The sequence below is a fragment of the Drosophila grimshawi genome, unplaced genomic scaffold (genome assembly GCF_018153295.1).
Source record: "Drosophila grimshawi isolate 15287-2541.00 unplaced genomic scaffold, ASM1815329v1 contig_848, whole genome shotgun sequence".
NCBI lineage: Eukaryota > Metazoa > Arthropoda > Insecta > Diptera > Drosophilidae > Drosophila > Drosophila grimshawi.
The window spans coordinates 12,694,891-12,718,000 of record NW_025063692.1 but is presented as its reverse complement, the minus strand read 5'-3'; the positions used below and the strand labels follow the sequence as shown (position 1 = coordinate 12,718,000).

The 23,110-nt window shown below is 38.3% G+C and overlaps 1 protein-coding gene across 9 annotated transcripts in view; it reads right to left on the bottom strand.

Moving 5' to 3' along the window:
• LOC6565769 (microtubule-associated protein futsch) overlaps nucleotides 1-20,229 on the bottom strand; it is a 50,562-nt gene extending 30,333 nt beyond the window's left edge. For all 9 annotated transcript variants that reach the window (XM_032739049.2, XM_043216294.1, XM_043216299.1 and 6 more), the window contains exon 1: nucleotides 19,717-20,229. In XM_032739049.2, coding sequence (XP_032594940.2) covers nucleotides 19,717-20,152 — 436 coding nt within the window. In that variant the 5' untranslated portion in view covers nucleotides 20,153-20,229. The remainder of the gene's footprint in view (nucleotides 1-19,716) is intronic.
• Between the last annotated feature and the right edge of the window lie 2,881 nt (nucleotides 20,230-23,110).

Below are 23,110 nucleotides of genomic sequence, written 5' to 3'. Positions count from 1 at the left end.
CCCTTTCTCCATAGCCAAAGAAATGCATCATTAGCCTTAAACTGTTTGCTTGTCTACCATATCCGTAGATTATTTATTTGCATATTTATTTTTATGCTGGTCAAGAGCTAAGAACTCTTAGTATTTACTAAAAAAAAGTGTATTACAGGCAACTATTTCAATTTTTGTAAGGCAGCTACTATACTTAATTACTGCATGGTCTGACTTTCTTATGCAAGCTGTTGGTTAAGTGTCTACACTTAAGATTGTGTTGAGTTCTGTTTCCAAATGGTTTCCCATAATGTTTGCAATTTATTTCTAAGAGACTGCGGACAGAGCAATTTAATGAGCAGCAGATACAAGATTCAAGTTTCCATTCTCCCCGCCATAAATAACTTATTATAATGATGCCTTAATGAGCGCTTAGCTTTCATTTTTTATGCTGACTGCCAGCCCGAATACGATTATGCGACTGTGTGCCTGACGTTAATGTGCACAAGGCTCATGCAAATGGAGACGTGAACTCATGCCAAGTGTTATAAGCAATTCAATTGGCAGTGGTAGTAGGTGCGGGCTGGTTGCTGCGAGCTGACTATACATTTTATAATATCAGCTAAAATCTGATTGCCTCACACAAAACCTGAACACTCTATAAGAAACACTGTGTCATTAGACAGCTGATAAACAATTTAAACCTGCACCTGAGAAATGCTAGTTTTAACTAATTTAAATAAGTTGAAGTCCGCTGTCAACTATACCAATTTGTAATAAGATATAGTAATGTAAGACTCATTACATTGTGGAACTTAATTGTGTACCTTTTTAAAAGTTAATATTATATGGTAAATGCTCTCATACTATCTTGGTCTGAATGAGGCTACAAACTGCTGTTGAAACTGGCTACTAATAGCGACAAATTGTGAACGATTGTCAGCCTGATCGAATTGTTGTCCTCTTTTGTAAGTTATGCACTCATCGGTCTCAATTGGTAACCAAATCGCTGATTTATCTCGGATCTCTGAGCCAAGTTCCATAAGCAAAATGGTATAACCATTCATTTGTTATCGTTGCCTTTACTACTGCAACGTTCTCTTTGGCTTTTTCACTTTTGCTGCGCACTGTTGAGCAATTTGAGCAGATGGCTTTTAAAAGCAACAAAAGGCAATGGCACAATGCAAAAAAAAAAAAGCAAAAAACAAAACAACAAAAATAAAAAAGAAATGCGCAAAGGCAGCAACAACAACAGCGTAGGGCATAAAAATTTCAAATCTTAACACTTTGCATACACACACACACACACACACACACACACACACACATACATATACATGATGGCTGTGCTCCGGATCAGAATATTGTGCGGGCTAACAAAAAAGCACAGCAACAATAGGGATAAGGAGGAAAGGGTCTCGGGAAAGGCAGCACCCAAAGCGCCCATAGCGATTGCACAAAAATAATGAGGAAACGCGCAGGATGTGTGGACGCCATTCACCCACAACCCCCCACACACACACACACACACACACGTACAGACACGCGCACACACAGAGATATACACAGAGACATGTGTGAGTGTTGGACGCACACTTGAGCAATCATTGGACGAATGAAGCCACTCAGATGCTGGAGCAGAGCAGAGCAAGAGTGTGTGTTCTGTGTGTGTGTGTTGTGTGTGTGTGTGTTCGTCTGTTTGTGTGTGTTTTGTGTGTGTTCACGCATTCATTTAGTATTTATGTGTTGATATCTGCGAGTGAGTCTTCAATTTTTCATGTGCATCTGTGTGTGTGCTTGTGTGTGTGTGTGTGTGTGTGTGGCTTTGTGTGTGCTGCTGCTACTCATTTATTTTTTATAATTTCTTGCTCAGCCTTGCTTCAGTGTCAAGTATTTAATTTGCAACCTTTGCTTCGCAGATCCATTGTTTTATTGCCTGATTGCACACCGAGCAAATGAACAAAAGCTGCTAACGTTAAACAATCTTATTAAATTAAAATGGAATTTTGGTTAATGTTCTCAATTTAATCGCGCATCAAAATGTTTTCATTTTCATTTTGAATTCGATTTGATATTAATTGCTTCATATACATAGAGTGTGTGCTTGTCTTACAGAGTCTTTGTATATTAGACACAATATCCTTCCTTCACGAAAATCAAAGAGTGACACTAAGACACACCTTAAAATCTATTTTCTGCCTTTCAACTGCTCCCATGTCCAGTATGCCACAGACTTCATTTTTACTTCCCATTAAAGTATATTAAATTGTTGCAATTTAACCAGAAGGACGTGTTAATGATAGTAATTTAAAGGTTGAATAATTAACCAAAAAGCACTTGAATGGGTAATTTTAAATGAAAATAACTCGAATTCTCTTTATAAGAATAATTGTGATATTCTACAAACTACATGTTAAATATTGACAAATGGCAACAGAGTAGTATTAGTATTAAAAGAGGGGAACATAATGCATTGCAAAGCCGTTCAAAGTTTTCACAGAGAGGCTCTTAAAATTCCTTATGATAAGTCGATAAATCGGAACAGGATAGTGATTTAATAGACAATTCTAGTTAATCAGCGCCTGGTAACTGAAATTTAGCTGCTCTGCCACAACGGCGCAACGGCCTGCGGCAGCGTACAGCTGACTTCCGGTTGCCGGTGAACGGGTTGTAATTCATTGATAGAAACCTGGCCCACAATCAGGCCGCCGGCAGCTCGGCTGATTGAGTTGCTGCCAACGTTGTCATTGGCGTTATCGTTCTCGTTGTCGTTGTCGTTGTGCTAGTTGTTTGCACAAATAGTTGCATAATTTTGCGCACTCACGCTAAAAGCCACTCGACGCTGGGCGGGTTTGATGCCATATAGATGCAGAGGGGGTTGGGGTTGGGAGGCTGGGGGACTGGTAGTCAGTCAGAGACCGGATCCGGTCGTTCGGCGTGTTGATTTTGATGTACCTAAAAAGCCACTTGCCATTTGTTGGCAGCTCTTGAAGTTGTGCGCGTTGAAAAAGTTTGCACAACCAAATGAATGAGGCGCATCAATGCCCTTTACTTCCCCATCCAGGGGCTCTCTACAATGACGCCCCAAGTCTGCAGAGTGCAGTCAAAGGCTAAATGTTTTGCATGGCATAAATAAATACATTAAAATTAAATTAAACACTTCACTGCTCCCATTTAGAAAATGCCATGCAAAAATTTGCCATTTTTCCCCGTAGTTGTGAGTCGAGTTACTACTTTTACTACTCTGATATCTGTCAGATATGATGAGTACAAAGTAGTTACGATCTTAAGAAAGTTTCAGTCTGCAAGTGAAATCTAGTCAGCAGATCAAAGCTGCCTACATAAATATAAAAGTGAAAACAATAATGTGGTTGTAAAGTCAGCATCAGCTGTTCTTAATATGCCAGAGAGTAGAGAAGAGTTCATAGCTGAATTGAAAAGTAGAAAAGAAATGATTTATGGGCTTCGCTTCACCATTCAAAAGTTATAACATAATTTTCTGACAACGTAACTTTGGCCATGATATGGCAAAAGGTTTATTAAAGTTGGACAAACAGCATTTGACTTTGGGGTAGTGGCTCCAAATGGACGTGAAACAGAACTGTTGGACAGCTCTGACACATATAAAACAGCCGAGAAGCCAAAACAGAGCAAAATGAAGATAGACTAGTTTGTTTGAGTAACTCGCTACTGGCCGTAAGCATTTCTGTGGCTCAGCGAAAAATCGAGATAAGATCAGAGCATATTTAAAGGGTGAGCAAACGTGCAAGAAAATGAAAATAAAAATAGAAATGAAAATGCAAACAATGCTGTGCCTGATTGGACGCTGCTGATAAGCTGCAATCTGATGATAAGGACAGACGAGCTGATTGCCCTCAGCAAGGAGGCAGCTGCCGTTGAGGCTGAGGTTGAGGTGCCGTTGTGGCATCGGTCGGAGGCAGAAGGCCGTAGCAAGTGAGAGAGAGAAAGAGAGAAAGAGAGACAGAGAGCCGAAGAGAGATGGAGACAAAGACAATGCTGAATACAGCGATGGATAGTTGGCGATAAAAAATGTTGATAATTGGCACAGACTTGATTTACGCGACAAATCGTCCAAGTACAATAAATATTGAATACTAACAAGCTCAAGCTTCAAAGGAAGATTCCTTGCTTCCTTGTTACTGATAGTAATAACCAATGAGAGATGCCTTGAAGCATGTTTTAATTACTTTCTTTAATTTCCTTTTAATATTAACGCTTAATAATTTTGCTACATTTATTAACTGCTAACTTGAAAGTGACATCTTGCCAGTTTGATTGGGCTATGAAGTATAAAGATGTTCAAAATAGCTCAACAATATTACGTTCGGTTTGTATTTAAATTATCAAATGGTAAAATTAGTTCAGTTCTTTCTTATTTCTTGCAGTTTTCGAGTACTCTGTTATGATTACAATAGACTTTATCATGTAATCAATTCAGTGTCCTCTAATTCCATCATTAAAAACCCAATTTTAAAAGTCTTGCCTCGTGAATAACATTTTCGCATACTTTATTTCCTACAAACAATTTTTTCGTTTGGTCTCTTTTTATTTATTTTTTATTTTATTTTTTATTTATTTATTTCTTAACTTTTTTTATTATTCTGTGTCGATTGATATTCGACGATATTAAATAAATATATAAGCATTTTTACTCTACGTCCCTCTACAATTCGCACATTGCGTCAGATGTCGAGCTGTGCGTCAGACTCTCATGCATTTTCATTGTTGCGTCATTTTGATATAGTCATGATATCTCTCTGTCACACACACACACACTCGCTTACATGACGTATGCGTAATCTGGCAAAGTGTTGTTCCGACCCAATTGCTAATCAATGTTAATGGTTTTGTTCAAAATTGGCCAAAAAAAAAAAAAAACCCAACTGAGAAGAGTATGCCAAACAATACTTTATACCAACAACAAAAAAGAGTTGAGGTCTTTTTCTGGTAATAGCAGATATGAAATACAACTGCTTAATGCGCACATTTATTAGAATTATACATTGGCATGGGCTCTGACAACGGGAGACCACAAAACAGAAAAGAAGCATATATATTATATGTGTATTTATTTATATAAGACTGAAAGAAAGAAAGCTCAAATTTGCCTTATTAAAGAAGAGCTCGCGAAATTGGCTCGCCAGCACAGACGATGGCCAAGCACATAAAATATGCAGCAGCTGACAAAAGCAAGCGTAAGTTGTTGTTGTTGCTGTTGTTGTTGTTGTTGTTGGTCCAGATACACAACCACAAGAACACAGCAGCAATGGGCTTGCTGCGAGTATCTACAAATTAAAGGTTTCTGGGTTGGTCCGGCTTGTGGCAGGAAGTTTGAGGGGGGGCATGAAGGGTCTACATAATTTATGCCGCCAGTTTTCCGAGCTGTACAAAATATGAGTAAAATACCCAGACTCAAATAAAATACTCCCATTTTATGACCGTTCGTAAATTGTACAAAAGTGTTTGCTTTCTTCTTACATATATATATATATCTTTTTTACGCATATTATGCCACGTGGCACAGCAAAAATATTATTAGGTATGCCCTTAAAATTGTATAACCTACAGGAAATATATTGTGAAATATATTTGAAAAGGCATTATTTATCAACTGTATCGAAGAAAAAACATCTTATGCATCGGCACGAAATTTATTGGAAAGAATAATATAGAGAAACTTGTGCAAAAGCATATTTTGTTCTTACAATGAAAAAAGAAATGCTGCAAACATTTTTAATGAATTTGAATTGAAATATCGAGTCCAGATATAGGGTGGAACCAACAGTCTCAACTATTTTCAATTCACAGTCAAGTTCTGATGTTAAATTGCCTGTTCAACGGATAAGTCGGATTTTGTTTTGTCAAATAGATATTTATGCATTGCCGCAGACCGGTTTCCACTTCGAATCCAAATCATGACGCCATGGTCACAGTCACACTAAGAATCACAGTCGCATTCACAGTCAATGGGGTGAATGAGAGCACAGTCATACTTATGTAAGTGCACTGTTTACTTTTGTATATACATATTTGTAGGTGCAATGCGGTTCACAGTTCGCAGTTCGCAGTCCGCATTCGATTGCAGGAGAGTCGCTGGCTGCACATAAATCACAACACTTTACTGAACAAACAGACAGTTGAAACAGCAGAGTTGGGCTAAGGGGGCTATTGAGGCACCTTCGGGCTGGCACAAAATCTCAGCCGCATGTCATGTGTTCTCATGTGCCCCAGCAACTCCAGCACCCCTCCCTCTCCGCCCTTAGCAATGTGGACACTTTGTTTATATTTGTTCGATTTTGCTGCCAACGAAACGGCAACGGGTAAAACATTTTTCAGACATTTCTGACACAGACTTGCGCCTGACAACTGACAACTGTGTGTGCGTGTGTGTGTGTGTGTGTCTGTGTTCGGTTCATCAAATAAAGCAAAGCCCTGGGACTGCCACAAAAGATACTAAAAATAAAATTGCACTGGCTCACAGCAAACTTTGGCAGCAGATTGCAGCAAGGGGTAGCTAAAGGCAGTCAGGGAAGGGAAGAGGGCAGAGAAAAGAAACTGCACCTGCAGCGTAGCGCCACAATGGGACACTTTTTATGAATTTTAACTAACACACGCACACACATGCAGATATATATATATATATATATATATGGATATATTCATTTTTTTTTTTTGTGTGCTGCATTTGAATTCGAATTTGAATGCGTATTTCAAGTTTATACCCTTAAAAGAAATGGGAACTTGTGCGGCTCTGTGTTATTCTTAGTTGCCACACTGCCACACTGCAAATATGCATATTAATATGTATTCAGTGCTGGTTGCAACCTTAAACTTTTTCACAAGGGACTCTCTGCCGGAGACGCGCGCGGAACTAATTATTCGATTATTCGATCCAGCCCCGACGATTTCAGGTATTGCAGTTGTATACGACCAAGTTCATTAGCTAATAATAATACTTAGATGCTTTTAGTACATTTTTGAATGGAATTATATCGAATTATATTGTCGGCAATGTGGGGAATGTCGGGAAAGTTCTTATATTCCAGTCCCCTCCCGCTCGGATCGCTTCCATCATAAGGTTTTTGGAAATTGTCCTGTGGATTCCGCGAGTTCCATGTCCCCCGTCCATCTCTACTCTGAACAAATCCAGGGAATTCCCCGGTCAGTACTACAAATTAATTTCCAGAACGGGAGATTGCATCTTTCTGAAAGGCATTTTCTAATTTTGGTCTTTATTTTTGGGATATATACGAGTTAGATTATATATACTATAGATGCTCGTTTGTACCCATTTTGTTATGGAATATTTGAGCAGAGCCTTAAAGCCAAATTTCCCAAGCAATGCCTAGTTGCGAGATAATAATTAAATGAGAGATAATAATTATTTTAATTATCGACAAAATGGGTGCAGTCCTTACATCAATGCTCTGCGAGTATGCACACATATCTGGACACAAGCACATATGATTAAATGTATATATACATTTATATATAAATATATATATGTATCTAAGTATGTGTATTTTTATGTGTGTATTTGTGTGTGTGTGTGTGTGTGTGTGTGTTGTCGGTTAGCCAACCCCTCTGTGGACATATAATTAAGTTCAACTTTGAAGTTTGTCCTTCTCTCTAATTAGTTTAGAGCACGCCCAGGCACACGCACACACGCCCATTTTGAGGAAAGTGAAACATTGCAATTTTCATGATAATTTCCTGACGACATCTCTGAACGTTGCTAGTCTATAGTTGAAACTAATTGTTTGCCAGCGATACAACAGTTATGAGTAGTTGCAAGAACTCACATTTAACTTAATGGGGCCAGTTTCAATTTCAACACTCGTATTATTTGCAACATTAACCATAGTTGACCAAAGTATCAAGTACTTAAATGGATAATACGTATGCAGTAGAGAAGCAAATAAATTAATTTATTATTTGTTGCAGATTAATAACAATCGACACAGATTAAAGCGATATAACAAGAAAATATATATTCAATTAAAAATTAAAATTGTAGCTATAATTAGTTCAGATGCCTCCTCCAACAAAGAAATCCATAATTTGGGAACCAATCGAAATGGACAGTCTTTGTCTGAATCCTACTTCGGAGAGTGAAATAGCTGAATGTGGTCAACAAGTAAATTCGAAGGAATTTCAATCTTTACAAAACAATATTCAATCAAAAGATGAAGTTCAATTGAAGGCGGAGGAACGAAAGCGGAACTCCATTTTGAGCAAAGGGTTTATTTCCCAACTTGCTCTAATAATGAATCTGTGGAATGCAAGTTCTCTAATAGATGTGAATCCGAGAATGTATCAAGCGAAGAGAGTGTTATATCAACTAATGGATTCACATAGAATTCACAAATTATTCATCAAAACTTTTAGATTTAGATAGAGTCCTCATCTAAAGGAGTTACTCCAAGTTAGACGATCTGCAAGTTATATATTGGTACAAATTGTGCTCTCGTGGTCCTCAGGACTGAGGTAATGCAACCTTTTCAACCTACTTACATGCAACTTAGACATTCTTACAACCTTTGAAAGGCAACAGGATATAGACACGTTCCCTCCTTTAAATCAAGTCAATGAATATGCATTAGGTTAGAGGTGCAAGGTGGAAGGTCTCTGTTGCCGCAACTTGCAAGTGCCTTCATTTTATTTGTTGCAATCTAATCTGGGAACCATCTGAAACCATTAGCTTGCCATCAAGGTGACCTTTTGCGAGTGCACACAGCACAGCACAGCACAGCACAGCACGCCCAGCCAACCAGCTGAGCTGCAATATACATTCTTTAAGGTGATCCTCAGCTGATTTCTCGAGAGATAGGCGTTGTGTGTGAGTGGGTGTGTGTGTGTGGGTGTGGGTATGGGTGTCATTCTGAAATGCAGTTCATGTGCCAGCATTATAAATTTCAATTTCATGCCTGACTAACGGATAGCAGGCAAAACTGTAAACGAATGGCGGCCACAATACAAAACGCCTTTGGCTCCTTAACGAGAAAGTGTGCGGCAAGCAGGAAGGTAGGAGGTAGGTAAGCGTTACCAACTAAGCCACCTACACTGCTTATCTGAGACACACAGAGTCACACCTCGTATACACTGAGTGGGGCGTTGATGCGCCAGCAATGGCAATAAAAAGAAATCAGTTACAATTTGCTTGGTCGCCTTTCAGCTTTGAAATGAATTTATACTGAATGGCTGCCAACTGATTGAGCCAGCAGCACAGCACAGCACAGCACAAAAAAACACATACAAACATAGTTGCCGACTGTGGGGAAACCAATACGGGCTCTAGCCACGTTCAAATAGAGCTAAAAAGTCAGCAACGGCTTGAGTAAGTATTACCGGCAGGTGCCCAGAATGCAATTTATTAACGATTTTTGCTATTTTCATGCTCGTGGCGACAAAATTGAATCTTTGCACACAACCACACACTCCAGATAGATTGGATAACTGCGGAAATCGTGCCATGTGACACATCATTTAATATATACATGTGTGTTAATAGGCAATTTCACAATTTGGCAAACTTTATTGATGCAGCTCGCTGGCAAATTGTATAGTTAAAATTAACGTTTATTAATTGACACTTTTTGGGATCGATTTTATGCCGATAGGCAAGCAAATTTACTACATTTTCAATAAACAGGCATTTTCACAAAAATTAATGCACTATTTGTGTGCTTTCGACGGTAGAATGTTGAGGGTTTGAGTGCCACACAAGAGTACAAACTAGTTTTGTAGTTGAGTACATTAAAAATACAAAGCATAAATGTAATGAAATTTAATAATATAAACAGTTTACCAAAGGTATAGGTATATATACACATCTATATATATATACATATATCTATTTTTTGTTACCTTAAAGGCTGCTTTTACCAATGTAGACTAAAACGTTATAGCTGATTTCGTTGATTTTAATGTGGCTTACCACTGTGGTTAGGTCGTATCCATGTATTTATATACATAGTCGATTGCGAGTACATTGAATGCTGCCTGCTTTCAGGTGCCCCATTTTGAGCATATGTCGCATTTGGCAGTTGCCCAAAAAAAAAGTGCAAAAAGCAAAACAGCAACAAAAACGAATCACTTGGCGATTATGCAAGCAGCTTTTAATTTCGCAAATGTGACTCCCAAAACGAGAGGGAAGCAGTGAATCAAGGTTCCCATTTGGATGTTCTAATCAAATCAAATGTTTCCAATGCCATTCTATCTCGCTTATTGCTGTGGCACTCAAGGCACTGGCAGCAGGTGCCAGTGCCATAAAGGCAAACATAAAAATTACTGAATGTGCCGCAAATAAGTAATAAAAATTGCAATTCATGTGTGCGGCCAAATGTCAGATACATCTTATGCAAAAGCAAATTTATGTTCATCGAATTGACTGTTTCTGCTGATGCTGCTGATGCTGCTGCTGCTCTGTTCTGTGTGGAACGTGCAACAGCCAACAAAATATGCTCCCCCACCAGTAACCACCACTCGACGGCTGGCAACGGCTCAACGAGACGAGCTAGCAAAAAAAAAAAAAATATATTTGCTACGGTTTTCAGTTTGACAAGCAACTGACAGGCGACAAACCACCAACAAAGTTGCTGCTAAAAGTGACACCCACTGAAATTTATGAGCGCTACATCAATTGCAAATTAATTATGTGCATGTATATAGTAAGCAGAAACAGCAACGACAACAACAGCAGCAGCAGCAGCAGCAGCAGCTACAACAACAAGTTTAACAGGAGCAACCAAAGTATCTACAAGCAGCGCCAACCAAACCAATCGACTGAGCCATGTTGACTTAAATAATTGAAGTGTGACATGAATTATTGCCGATTCGAGCAGCTGACGTCGTTGGGGCGCCTCCACTTGATCGGTGTGCTGCCTGCCAGCTGGTAAGCTCCAAATAGGAAAGGTTAACCGCAGCGATTATACTCTTTTTAAGCATAAATAATAAATTCTTTTAATTTCATATCTAGTCTTTCTACATGTTATTATTCTATTCAAACAAATGATGTGATTATAGTAATTTGCAAAAGTAAAATGATTGTTGCTCCGATTTTAAAACGTTTTATTACTAATTATTATGCTCATCAATAAATCATAACTGTCCTGGTATACAAATGCAAGTTGTCTCAGGAGTAAAAACTTTTCCGCTTAAGTTTTATTCACCATCATTAAAACAAATTAAATTTCCCAGGCTCCAGGTCAAATTTTATATATATATATATATATATATATATCCCGTTGGGATTCGCCTTCAGGAAGATTCACACCGTCCGTCTTTTTATCAGAATACAAATAATAGTTTAAGAAGGAAGTTACAAAGTTACCAGCCCAGTAGCATAGTTGATAATATTCGCTTTATTTATTTATATTTGTTTTTAATTTCAGGTTGTTGAGTATGGTAATAAAATTGAATAAAATTGAAACACCCGTTCAAGTGCCTGGTTGGAAATGAATTTTAAATTGGTTTTTAGCTGCCTGCCCAGAGCCGGAAGGCAGCAATTCATCGATTTTTCTCCAGTTAGAAATGATGCTGCTGCTTCGATAACTGATTCTAAGATTGTGAAATGGCCTTCATAGCAATTATTCAGTATTAAAAAAATAATTTAATCAGCAAAAGTGTGTACGGCTACCTTTAAATATGAAATAACGAAATGTCTTTCTGTCTTTCAAATATAATCAATTAATATAATACTGTCGATAATTCAACACTCGACTCATAAGGTTTGTCATATCTTGTGATTCCTAAATCAGATAATGTCAACAGCCATAAGAACTGAAACAATGCCAGCTACTTCAGCAAATTAAATAAAGTTCAATCAAAAGTCAAATAAAAGTCCACATCGATTTTCCATAGAAATCCACTTTGAATTTGCCAGCTCAAGGAGCTCTCGTTCGAGCAACTTTCCCACAAGTTGTCTGACTCAAACACGAGAATTTGCATATTGAAATGAGCACAACCCATGAGGCCTAAGCAAACGAATTGAAATTAGCTATTAATTTTCATGATTGTGTGGACCAAGCTCTGCTAAAAACAAAATAAATAAAAATGTATTTTAAAGTATATTTATAAGTAAAAAGATCAGATGCTTAGCAGTAGTATCAATAAACAGCTTGGTCAAAATCAACTAGGTTACTGAAAATGTGAAAAGGATAAAGTATATATTGCAGTATATATATGTATATATACAGATATATTTATATATGGATGGGTGTGTGTGTGTACTCTGTGGAGTTTATGGCCTGGTCTATGGCTATGGCTGTGGCAAGCACGTGTTCCAATTGCATTAGCCGAATTGTATTTCACCTTAAATGCTACGATAGATAAGCATATTTTATGGCCAGCCAATTTCAAAGTTTCTCTGCAATGTGGCACAAACTTACGGCCGCAACTTGTACTGTTTTACACGTACTATTTGCAACTAAAATGACTGCCAAGCGTGCACTAAGTTGCCAGTTTCCTCTTCCTGCCTTCCCTCCCCATGTCCATCTCTCTCCCGCTTACTCTTTCTAATTTTTTTTTTTGCTGCCAAGCATGCAACTTAAGTATGTAAATACATTAAGCCGAATGGATACGAGTTAAGAATTCGTTATAGTTTCGCATTGGACATTAACTATTTTTATGGTTGTTCGAAAGTTGATCTGAAAGCGATTTCATAAAATGACTCTCAGATTACCAATAGCAGTAAATCTGATCAATATATCTCAAGTATTCTGGAATGTCTACAGAATGTTTACATTCGTAAAATATGTGGCGAATTTTAGAAAGTCGCCTAGAGTACTTCATATTTATTATTATTCAATGTTATAAAAAGAATGCCAATATCATTTTCACAAGCAGCTGATATTTCAAGAAATATACTTTTTAGATACAATTATAATTTAATTTTAGTTTTGATTTTTAAATTAAATGCTTATAGCAATCTAGAAATGATGTATTGGAATAGTCGGACTCCAAAACCAATGCACAAACACACCAAAATTAAGTTGTTTGAAATCTTTTTTTGGTGGACTGTCACATAACAATATACTAGCTCTCTGCTTGTCAATGAGAAAGCTGGATAAATAAGTTCAGTCGTTTGAGTTCCTATAATTATTTATGTATATACATTTGTTCCTGTTCCTCTTTGCTGTATACCAAATGCCTTACTAAAATAGAAAAATGCTCAAACTTTCATTGGCAGCAATTGGGGGCTAGTGAAAGTTGCTTGATTAGAGTGATGTAAGCATATGTGTGGATTGGCTTGATTTGTTGACTTTACCGTAGAAGTGGCAGCAGATTGCGGCAGATTGTTGCACAACAACTTAAGCTCGACGCTTACATATCAATTTGTGCCTTTTGTTCGGCCAACTTTTGTGAGACACTTTCCGTTTGGCTATTAGCTGAACATCGAACAGGAGTTAGCAACTAATTAAAGAAACACACAACACGCACACTAAAGCAAATAATGACATATGTCGTAAGCAGTACGAGAAGAAGGAGTTGTTGAAGGTCTGCAGGTGTGCAGGTGTGTACACAGTTGCTTCAAGTTGCAACAAAAGTTGTTGGCCTGTTGACCTGTTGGCCCATTGGGGCTTTGAGTTTGTGGTTTCAACAGCAAACAGCTCCTTTGAGCAAGGCTCTCTCATATGATTGGATACTGTTGTGGTTGGTCAGTCTCACAGCCATGTGAGCAGTTGTTAGTGTTACCTCCGTTCAAGCGCCTCACACCATTAAGTTCAATTATAGTCTCATTTTACAGTTTGCGTTTGGTTGCTATTGCAATTTTAATTAGATGCAGGGCGTTGTCTCGTTAGCCAACATAATTTCACTAAATTCAAATTAAATTGCAGGCTCAATGACACGCAAAACGGCAAAACGGCAAAACGGCAAAACGGCAAAACGTGCAACCGAAGCTCAAAACTGGTAACAAAAACTAATTAAAGTGCTTTTCATGTCAGCGCTCAGGGGAGGTTGGGTGTAACATGAGAAGCGTCAATAACAAAAGTGACCACGGGCGCGGCCTGTTGGGGGCGTGGATGTATGGATCTGGGGATGAATGTGCGTTCGGTCGTGGGTGTGGGTTTTTATGGCAAACTGGCCTCAAAATGCACTTCATAGCAATTAATTTGCAATAAAAGCGCTATTAATGCGCCACGCACTCCGTCTCTGTCTCCCCATGGCGTCATCAATCGGCACACACACACACACACACACACATCGAGAAATATCCAACTGTGCTGTTACTGGGTTAATCGAATCAAACTCGTCCACGCATTACTCATACGCCATGTTGCCAGCTTTCGATTTGATCAGTTCAGAGGACATACAGATAACTAATCTAACTAATGCCACATTAATTTTATCTTTGCATTTACAAATATATATACATATATAGGCTGATTAAGCGGTAATCTGATCCAATCATTGATAAACATAGAATATTTAATTTTTACTAAGTTCGCTTTATTAATATGTTCAATTCAATTTTGACAGATCTTTCATGCAGCGTATAAAGCATAATAATTATAGCGCAACAAAGTGAAAGCTTTTAGCTTATCAAACAAAACTCGGCAGTATCCATAAATGAAATTAAGATATGCTTTTCAGACAAGAACACCGTTTTCAACCAATTATATTAATTGTATCATAATTTTAAAACAACATCAATTTAGCTATAAAAAGAAGTCATTAAAAAACTCATATTTCTTCCTTACGTATAAATTGTAAGTCCTTAAGAGTTTGGGGGGCAGTAAATTACACAAAGGATACGACATTAAATGTGAAAGAAGCTTGAAACAAATCCGTAAAGGATCCAACTGCAATTTAAACTTGTTTATCGGCAATCTTAGCAGTCGCAACTAGTTCTGAGAAGTTCACGCTATGAGGAACTTCACATTTGGAATACAAGGCCTGTCAAACCAAGTTTGTTATGTTGGATCGATAATATAATTATATAATATAATTATATAATATAATTAGAGCTCAATTGTTACTTGATTAACTGCAAAGATCACTTCTGAAAAACGGATAAATATCAAACATTTTCTGTATATATGAGTACACAGACAAGCACAAGGAAAGCCTTGTCTGTGGGATGGATCTGCTCAAGACTCCCTGAGCACATAAGCATTATCAACTGCTTCAGTTTTAGGACCAACGCTATACTTCGACTGCCTCAGGGCTGAGTGCACTGCGTGTGATCTGTACAAGCTTTAGAGACACCAGAGACTTTTGTCCAGCACATGATGGAGTCTCCGTCAGACTGGAGAAATGTCCGCCAGCTCATCATAGGCGTTCAGAAAAATCTGAGTAAAGACGAAGAGTGCCCAACTGACGTTGTCAGTTTAGTTCTCACCTCACACACACACACACACACACACATTCGTACACATATAAGTGTGCAAGTTTTAACATGTCGGTTTGACTTTTCTAAGACTTTTGATGGGTAAAGAAAAACTGACATTCTGAATATCTCTCAAATGAATTCTCTCGACTTGAGCATTCTTACTTGCCGAAGCCAAAAAAATAAAAAAAAATAAAGTTTTTATTGCTGCTGTTGGCTGTCTGCTGTTGCCATTTTTGTATAGTTTTTTCTTTGACCAGTTCACAGCTCTGCAATTACATATGTGGCTGACAGCCGATGACGGCGTGCCAACTGCCATTGACACATCACCAAATGAACCATAAACTCTTCCCAGTTTGCTGTAGGTGGTGTGCGTGTGTGTGCGTGTGTGTGTCTGCTTGTCATCAAGTGCAGCCAGCTGTCATATCTTACACACATTGTCACGCAACTGGCAAACACCCTGCACCCTTTGGCAGCGGTTAAACAGCTAAACTGCTAAAAATAGTCACAAAATCGAAACAAGCTACGCACTTTTACCACACCCTGTCTTGGTGTCTACCCCATTCCCCCCTCTCTCTCTCCCTCTCTCTCTCTCTCCGTCTGTCGCTTTCTCTCTTTATTTCTTTGTCGCTGTCTCCCTCTCGTTTCAGCTGACTGCTCCAGCTCTTGTCTCATGTCGCATTTGATCGATTTTTGCGTAAGCACTTTTCCGTAATATTTAAACAGGTAACACGTCCCAAAGACCCCATAGGCTCATAGATATATATATATATATATATATATATATATGTGTATATGTATTCGAGACCATAGCATTAACACCCCCACCGCCACCCACCTTGCCGCTTTTGTCAGTTGTCGTAATAATGTTATGTGACGCTGCTTGCCCTGCACTTTCCCGCCCCTTCCATCTTTCTGTCCGTTCCATTGGCGACCGTCCTTGAACGCTATTCTTTATATTGATTTCGGTTTTAAGTTAATTAAAAAGCGCAGGTTGCGAAATAAAAGTCAGCCATTAAACCAAATGACCCAAGCAAAATGGAGCCCCTACCGAACCGCTCACCCCAACCCTGTAGCCTCAAATTAAGCTAATAAAAACCAAGAAAGAAAGCGAGCTGCTATCTTAGCACAGAAGATTAAACACTCTTCTGCAAACTGAAGTTCACCTTTCTCTCTCTCTCTCTCTCTCTCTCTCACTCTTCCCATCCCCCTCTCTCTTTCTCATCTGAAAATGTATATATTAATTAAGCGACTCAATTGGAAACTGTCATAATTGAATGAGCTGGCAATTGGCGTGCGAGAACTGAGGCGAACTCTCATAAAAGTGATTTGATATGGGAAATGCTAGATAAATGCCTAAAAATACATATCATATATATCTTGCTACTGTTTATCTTTGATTAACTTGTTGTCACAAGATAATTGGTGATTGTTCTTACTTTAATTGGACATAACATTTTACTGTCCTTACTTCATTTGATCGATAATTCCGATTGATATAAAACAAAAACTATAGCATTTAAGTTAGGTATGCATAGAACTATCATATAACCTATTATTGACCAACTGCTGCATTTTTCACAAAACTTAAATATTTATAAATTTAATTTTCCATATATTTGTATAAATGTATGTATATATATATATATATATATATATATGTGTATGTATGTTCGCTTAAACCATTTCATTCATTGGCCTTTTTCAATTGCATTTGCATTTTTGTTTATTCAACCCGTGCACAACGCAAAATCAATTAAAAAACTGCCTCCGCCAACAGCATCCACGTGTGTCCTGTGCTATTTGCAGTGGACAAATATCACCATTTTTTTCCGAAAAATAAAAGGAAGAATAGAGCTGCAGGTAAACAGTGTCAAGAGAGCAGCTGAGGGGGCCAAAAAAGCTCATCGAAAATTGTGCAACTGCGCCTATTGCTATCGTGACTGGGGCACAGCAGCCACGCCTAATCCTATCACCATCATCTATCCACCCAAACCTGAACAGACACAGTCAATGTCTGCGTAAATCAAATACTAGCTAATAACACAACACACACAGAAACCACACATGCAAATAGTTTTATTGTGCAACTGTTGATCTGTTTACGCAGTTGTTCTTATTGTAATTGCAATATAATGCAATCAACATGGATACATTTAGTATATATAGATATATGTATATATATATATATATCTATATATGTGTGTGTGTGTTTGCCCTGTGTATTTGCCCTGTGCTTGTGCATTGTTTTTAACAATTTTAATTAAATTGCATACTTTGAGGCGCCATTTGTTTAAATCGAATTACAAACGACATTTCAAATTGAGTTTGCCCCCAGCTGTGCGTCGCGACGTGAGCCAACTGTGTCTTGCCTCCGCTTTCTCTCTCTCTTGCTCTCTCTCTCTCTCTCTCTCTCTCTCTCTCTCTCTCTCTATCTTTCTGTCGCTATCAGCCTCGTCTGCCGTGGCAATCTTCTGGGCATTGGGACACAGCGATTAACTTGCACCCAGCGGCGTTGCAATTAAATTCACACAGCTAACACCACTCGCCATGCATCCGTTTAAATGTGTGTATGGCACAGGGATGGCAATTAAGTGAGAGCTGCGCGAACTGAATACTAATATTGCATTCAATCCACTTCATTACGATCTATTAGCTGCTGTTTAGACTAATAAGCAGCTAATGCTCTTTGTTACTGTACACTCCTCTCTACGAACTCGACTTGAACTCTTAAACGTGATGCAATGTGATAATTCTTGAAAAACTCCAGAATAGCACAAGAAACACAAGACGACACTTTGACCAATCCAACAACGTGACCCATAATCTGCTGGAAAACAGTAGACTAAAGAGATTTAAGATATTAAATCCGTTTGAACTTCCAATCCAATAAATCCACATATCAATGTATAGCTATAGACACCCTCCAAACTTTAATGAATGTTCCTTGGGTGTTTCCTATCCGATCTTGCTGACATTTGGCCAGCTGATCAATAATTTGTCAAGGTATTTGACACATCAATATCATTTCGGAAATCGAAATGTTTCAAATTAGACTCGGCTATTCATCGTGATCAAGAATATACACACTTTATGGGGTCGGCGATGCTTTCCTCCGTCTGTTGCATACTTTTGCACAAAATCGTTATACCCTTCGAACCAATATTTCAGGGAATAAGAAAAAAAAAACCAACAAGAAAAAATGTGATCTAGTCAAGTTCGGTTTGCTGAATAAATAAATTATTTTATATGTGTGGTGCTTAGTCATAGCTCAAATAAATAAATACAAATTTATCTGAGAATTTTTTTATAATTTTGTTAACAAGATACATTTGGCAAAGATACATTTCTTCAGCACACATCCTAACTAAACTTGGCCAACCTGAACTACATTTTTAATCAGAGTTGAAATAAGTTAATTTAGCTGTTCGTTTCTATATATATATATGTTTGTTCTTTTATATATATAATTAGATTAGTATAGAAATGTAATTATGATTTATAGATATGAGATATTGTGGCAGTATTTTGTCGGGCAGTATTTAGTGGCAATCAGTCATCATATACCATGGACAGCACTCAAGATAATTGTGTAGAAGGCAGAAAACTGTGTCAGTTGTTGGAGGCAAGTGAAAATGAGCAAGAAAACGGCCAGCTACATGCAGCGGCAAATTAAAAATGAATAATGAACAGTAAATGGTAAACGAAGGCACAAAAAAAAAAATAAGAACAAAAAATAAGCAACAAGCCAAGACCAAACCAAAAACCATGGCTGGTCATTGACTATGAAAACTGGCCACTGACGTGCCTTGAAGATGGTTGGGCGAGCAATGAATGGATATGCTTGGCATGGGTGGGTGGGGGGGCAGTAGGGGGTAGCACCTGACAGTGGGCAGCTAATTAAACGGCATGTCGGCAGCCAGCAAAGTGTGAAAATGGCCAGCTCACAGTGGGTGAGGATTGGCTAGAAGTGAATGTGAATTTGAATTGGAATTGGATTGAAAATTGCAATTGCAATTGCGATTGCAATTGGAATCGGATTAGATTGTATTCGATTGGATCGGCACGCGACGTCATTTACTCATGTGTAACTCCATGCCATACCATATAGCTGCCTCCCCACTTGCCCCATCGCTCCAGCTGCGCATTTGCATGTGCAAACTTTCTATGAGAGCAATGCGAATAATTTATGCTGATGAGCTAGACAAAGTTTTTTATTTGCTTTACTTGGCATGGGATGTGGATGTGGGTGTGGATGTCGGTGGAATGGGATGGGATGGAGATTTGTACGCGTAGCTTTGATGATTTCTTTCTCGATGCTGATGGATCGATGTATGCATATACATATATGCATATATATATATGGGATATATATGTGTGCATGTAGCACTTACCCTTAAGCAAATGCTGCAAAATGTTGTCCTTGTGCTCCTCGGAATGCGGCTCGCCCATCACAATGAGCAGATAGCAGCCAGTTAAGGGACTCGGTGGTCCCACAATGCCACCAGCCAAACTGGAGACGCCACCGCCATCTGAGCAGGCCGTATCCAGTGGCGGACGGCCACCAATTTCCGATGGCGGCAATGAGCTGGCGCCAGCATCAGTGGCCGCATCATCGACAGCATCACCGGCGGTATTTTGGCCGGCAACGCCGCCAGCATCGCCACCAGCAATGACGCCTGCATCAGCTGCCACATTGCCAGTGGGCGGTGGCAGTGCTGCTGTCTCCACCACCTGGCCAGCCTGGCCGGGCTCCATGGGATTAGCGGCGTGACCATTGCCGTTGGCATTGCCATTAGAATGGCCGTTGGCTTGAGCGGCGTCTGCCATTACGTCTGCCTCACTAGCTGGGGGTGTAGTTGTTGTAGTCTTAGTTGTTGTTGACGTTGTTGGTGTTGTTGGTGTTGTTGTTGTTGTTGTTGGTTTTGGCCGATCTCCCATCACAGTTGTTGCTGTTTTTGTCACTGTTTTTGTCACACAAAAAAATTCCTAGCCGTACACTTGAAAAAAAACGTAGCACTTAGCGCTTTGCTGCTTACTTGCTGAGTTTTTGAAACTCGGCACAAACACTATCGTTCTCTTTCGCACACTTCGGCTGTATATCTCTCTCTCTCTCTCTCTCTCTCTCTATCTCTCTCTCGTTCTCTCACTGTCTGTCTCTGCCTTTCGCGGCGTTTTGTGCACGTAAAATTTCTTGGAAATTTTGCGGTAAAACGTCCGAAGCTCAATCTTAGCTGCTGTTGCTGTGGCAATTGAGCGGGTGACAGGCGGGGCGTGGCAGTCTTTGCTGCTTCACTTCACACGCCGCACTTCTTCTTCTTTTTTTTTATTAGTTTGGAGTTTTTTCTTGTAGAGCTATTTGTTATTTGTTGTACTTTCTGTTTGCTGGCCGTGACTTCGCCGCTTTTTTATATGAGTTCTTCACTTAGTTTTTTTCTTTGGTTTTTTTTTTAGTCTCTGAATTTTTTACTAAATTGTTTTTTTTCGTTTTTTTATTTGGAATTATGTATTTTTTTTTTTGTTAATTTTCTTGCAATTTTCTTTTCGTTTTGTTGTTTATTGTGCACACTTTGAAGCTGTGTTATTTACTTTTGGTTTTTCTTGAAATTAAATTATGCTGTTTTTTCGTTTTCGAAATTTTTACTTAGTTTTTTTTTTTTTTGTTTTTCTTTGAGTAAATTATGCGGCAATTGGCGTGTTGTTATTTTTGGTTTTTGTTTTTCAATATTATGAATTAAATATAATATTTTATTAGTTTTTATTTTTGTAGATTTGGACTAGCTTTTACTTGTAGCAATGTTTTTTTTTTTTAAATATTTAATTTAGTAATAATTGTCTCTTTGTATTCTTAAGTTTGTGTGTGTGTGTTTGGGTGTGTTATTGTGTGTGTATGAGATTTTAGCCTGAAAATGTATTTTCAGTTTTATACTTGTGAGTTGCGCCTATTTATTCTTATGTAATTTTCTTGATTTTGTTTTATTTTAATTATTTTATTTTTTAATGTATTTTTCGACTTCTTTGGATATAGTAATATTTTCTTTTAGCTTTTATCGTTTGCTAGTTGAATTTCATTAAATCTGTAATAAAAGAGCACACAAAAGAACTTAATTAGATCAAATTGCTTGAGTAAAATTCTGTAAATATTATAATTAGAAAAAAATCGAAATAGTCTTAATGTTCGTCTGTAGTACATACAAAAATCTTAAACATAATAAAATAATATTCAATTCGGGGACAGGTTCTTTCAGGATAAACATATTTCTTCAAGCAAATTCAAATATCTCTTCAAGGATCGATTTCTCCTTTAAGAAAAGTTTGATTTAAATTGTAGAACAACTTCTTAAATTTAACTTTATACAATTTTTATTTATTTACTGTTTGCATTTTTGTGCATTAAGATGGACACAACGCAACTGCAAATCGAACTAATATTTTCAGTTATTATAATATCAGAAACAGAACCAAATCAGAAAACCATACCAGAATTCAAACTGATATTATTTGACCCGAAAAGATCGTATCGGAACCAAAACATCTCCTCAATGATTCCTACAAACCTTTTTACTACACCATCACGTATCAGTATCGCATCTTAAGTACAAAATGGGTATTTTTAATAATAAGGCATCTTTACCGGCATTTTCACACCTTACGTACCAGAATCAGAATAGGAATCGAAACCCTTCGATTTGACACCCTGTTCCGAACACACAAATTCAAACTAGATGCAATGAAAATTATTATTTACATAGACTCGTTGAGTGTTACTTAGAAGAATAGAGATTTTTTCGATATTTTGCAGTTTCGATTCGACTTGTTTTACTCTTTCGCCGATACTTAAATGCATGAGCAACTCTGCCAGAAACACTTTATACCATTTTTTGTAGTTGTAAATCATATTGTACTAGCTACTTTCAACACTTATGTCAATATTAATTCCAATCCCAATCCCAATACCAAGCGGTGGCCGGCACAAGTTCATAGTACCCGGGTCCAGTTCCATCAGCCAGACGAGCCACTATAAAAAGCCATAGACAGGCTCCACATATAAATGCATTGAACTTTGGCCGTTTTGCTGGCAACGACAACAACAACAACATTTGCACATATGCAGTAGCACACACACCCCACACACACAACACACACACACACACACACACACACATGCACACACCCCAAAAAGATGTCGTCATCGCCGCCTGGCAACGACAACCGTCGACGTCATCAGGCACTGGCGTTGCCTGACTGAATGTGAAAACTATAAAAAGCAACAGCAATAAAACAAAAAAACAACAAAAATGAAACTAAAAAAAAAAAAAAAACAACAACCACAACAACAACAACAAGAACAGGCAGAAAAACTCCTTTTGATATTTATGTCGCGCCGTTGTTGTTGTAATCCTGCAATGTGTTCTTGTTGTTGGTGCTGTTGTTGCTGTTGCAGCTGTTGTGGCTTCCTTGCGACTTGGACTTGGTCGCGTGCCTGGTCTACGTGTTCCATGCCACCTGCCCCCCTTACAGCTCTCGTTGCGCTCCGCTGACGCTGCCTTTGAGTTGTTGATTTTGTTGGTGCTGTTTTTTGTTGTTGCTGTTGCTGTTGCTGTTGCTGTAGTTGCTTGCTGTTGCCAGTGTCTCCATTCGATGATTCACCCGAAAAGAGTCGCCGGCAAATGCAGCTACACTTGTCTCATCCCAACATAAATATAGTCATGAGTGCTGGGGCTTTTGAACACTCAGCGCTTCCATCTCCCATCTACCATCTCCCAGCTCCCAGCTCCCGGCTCTTTT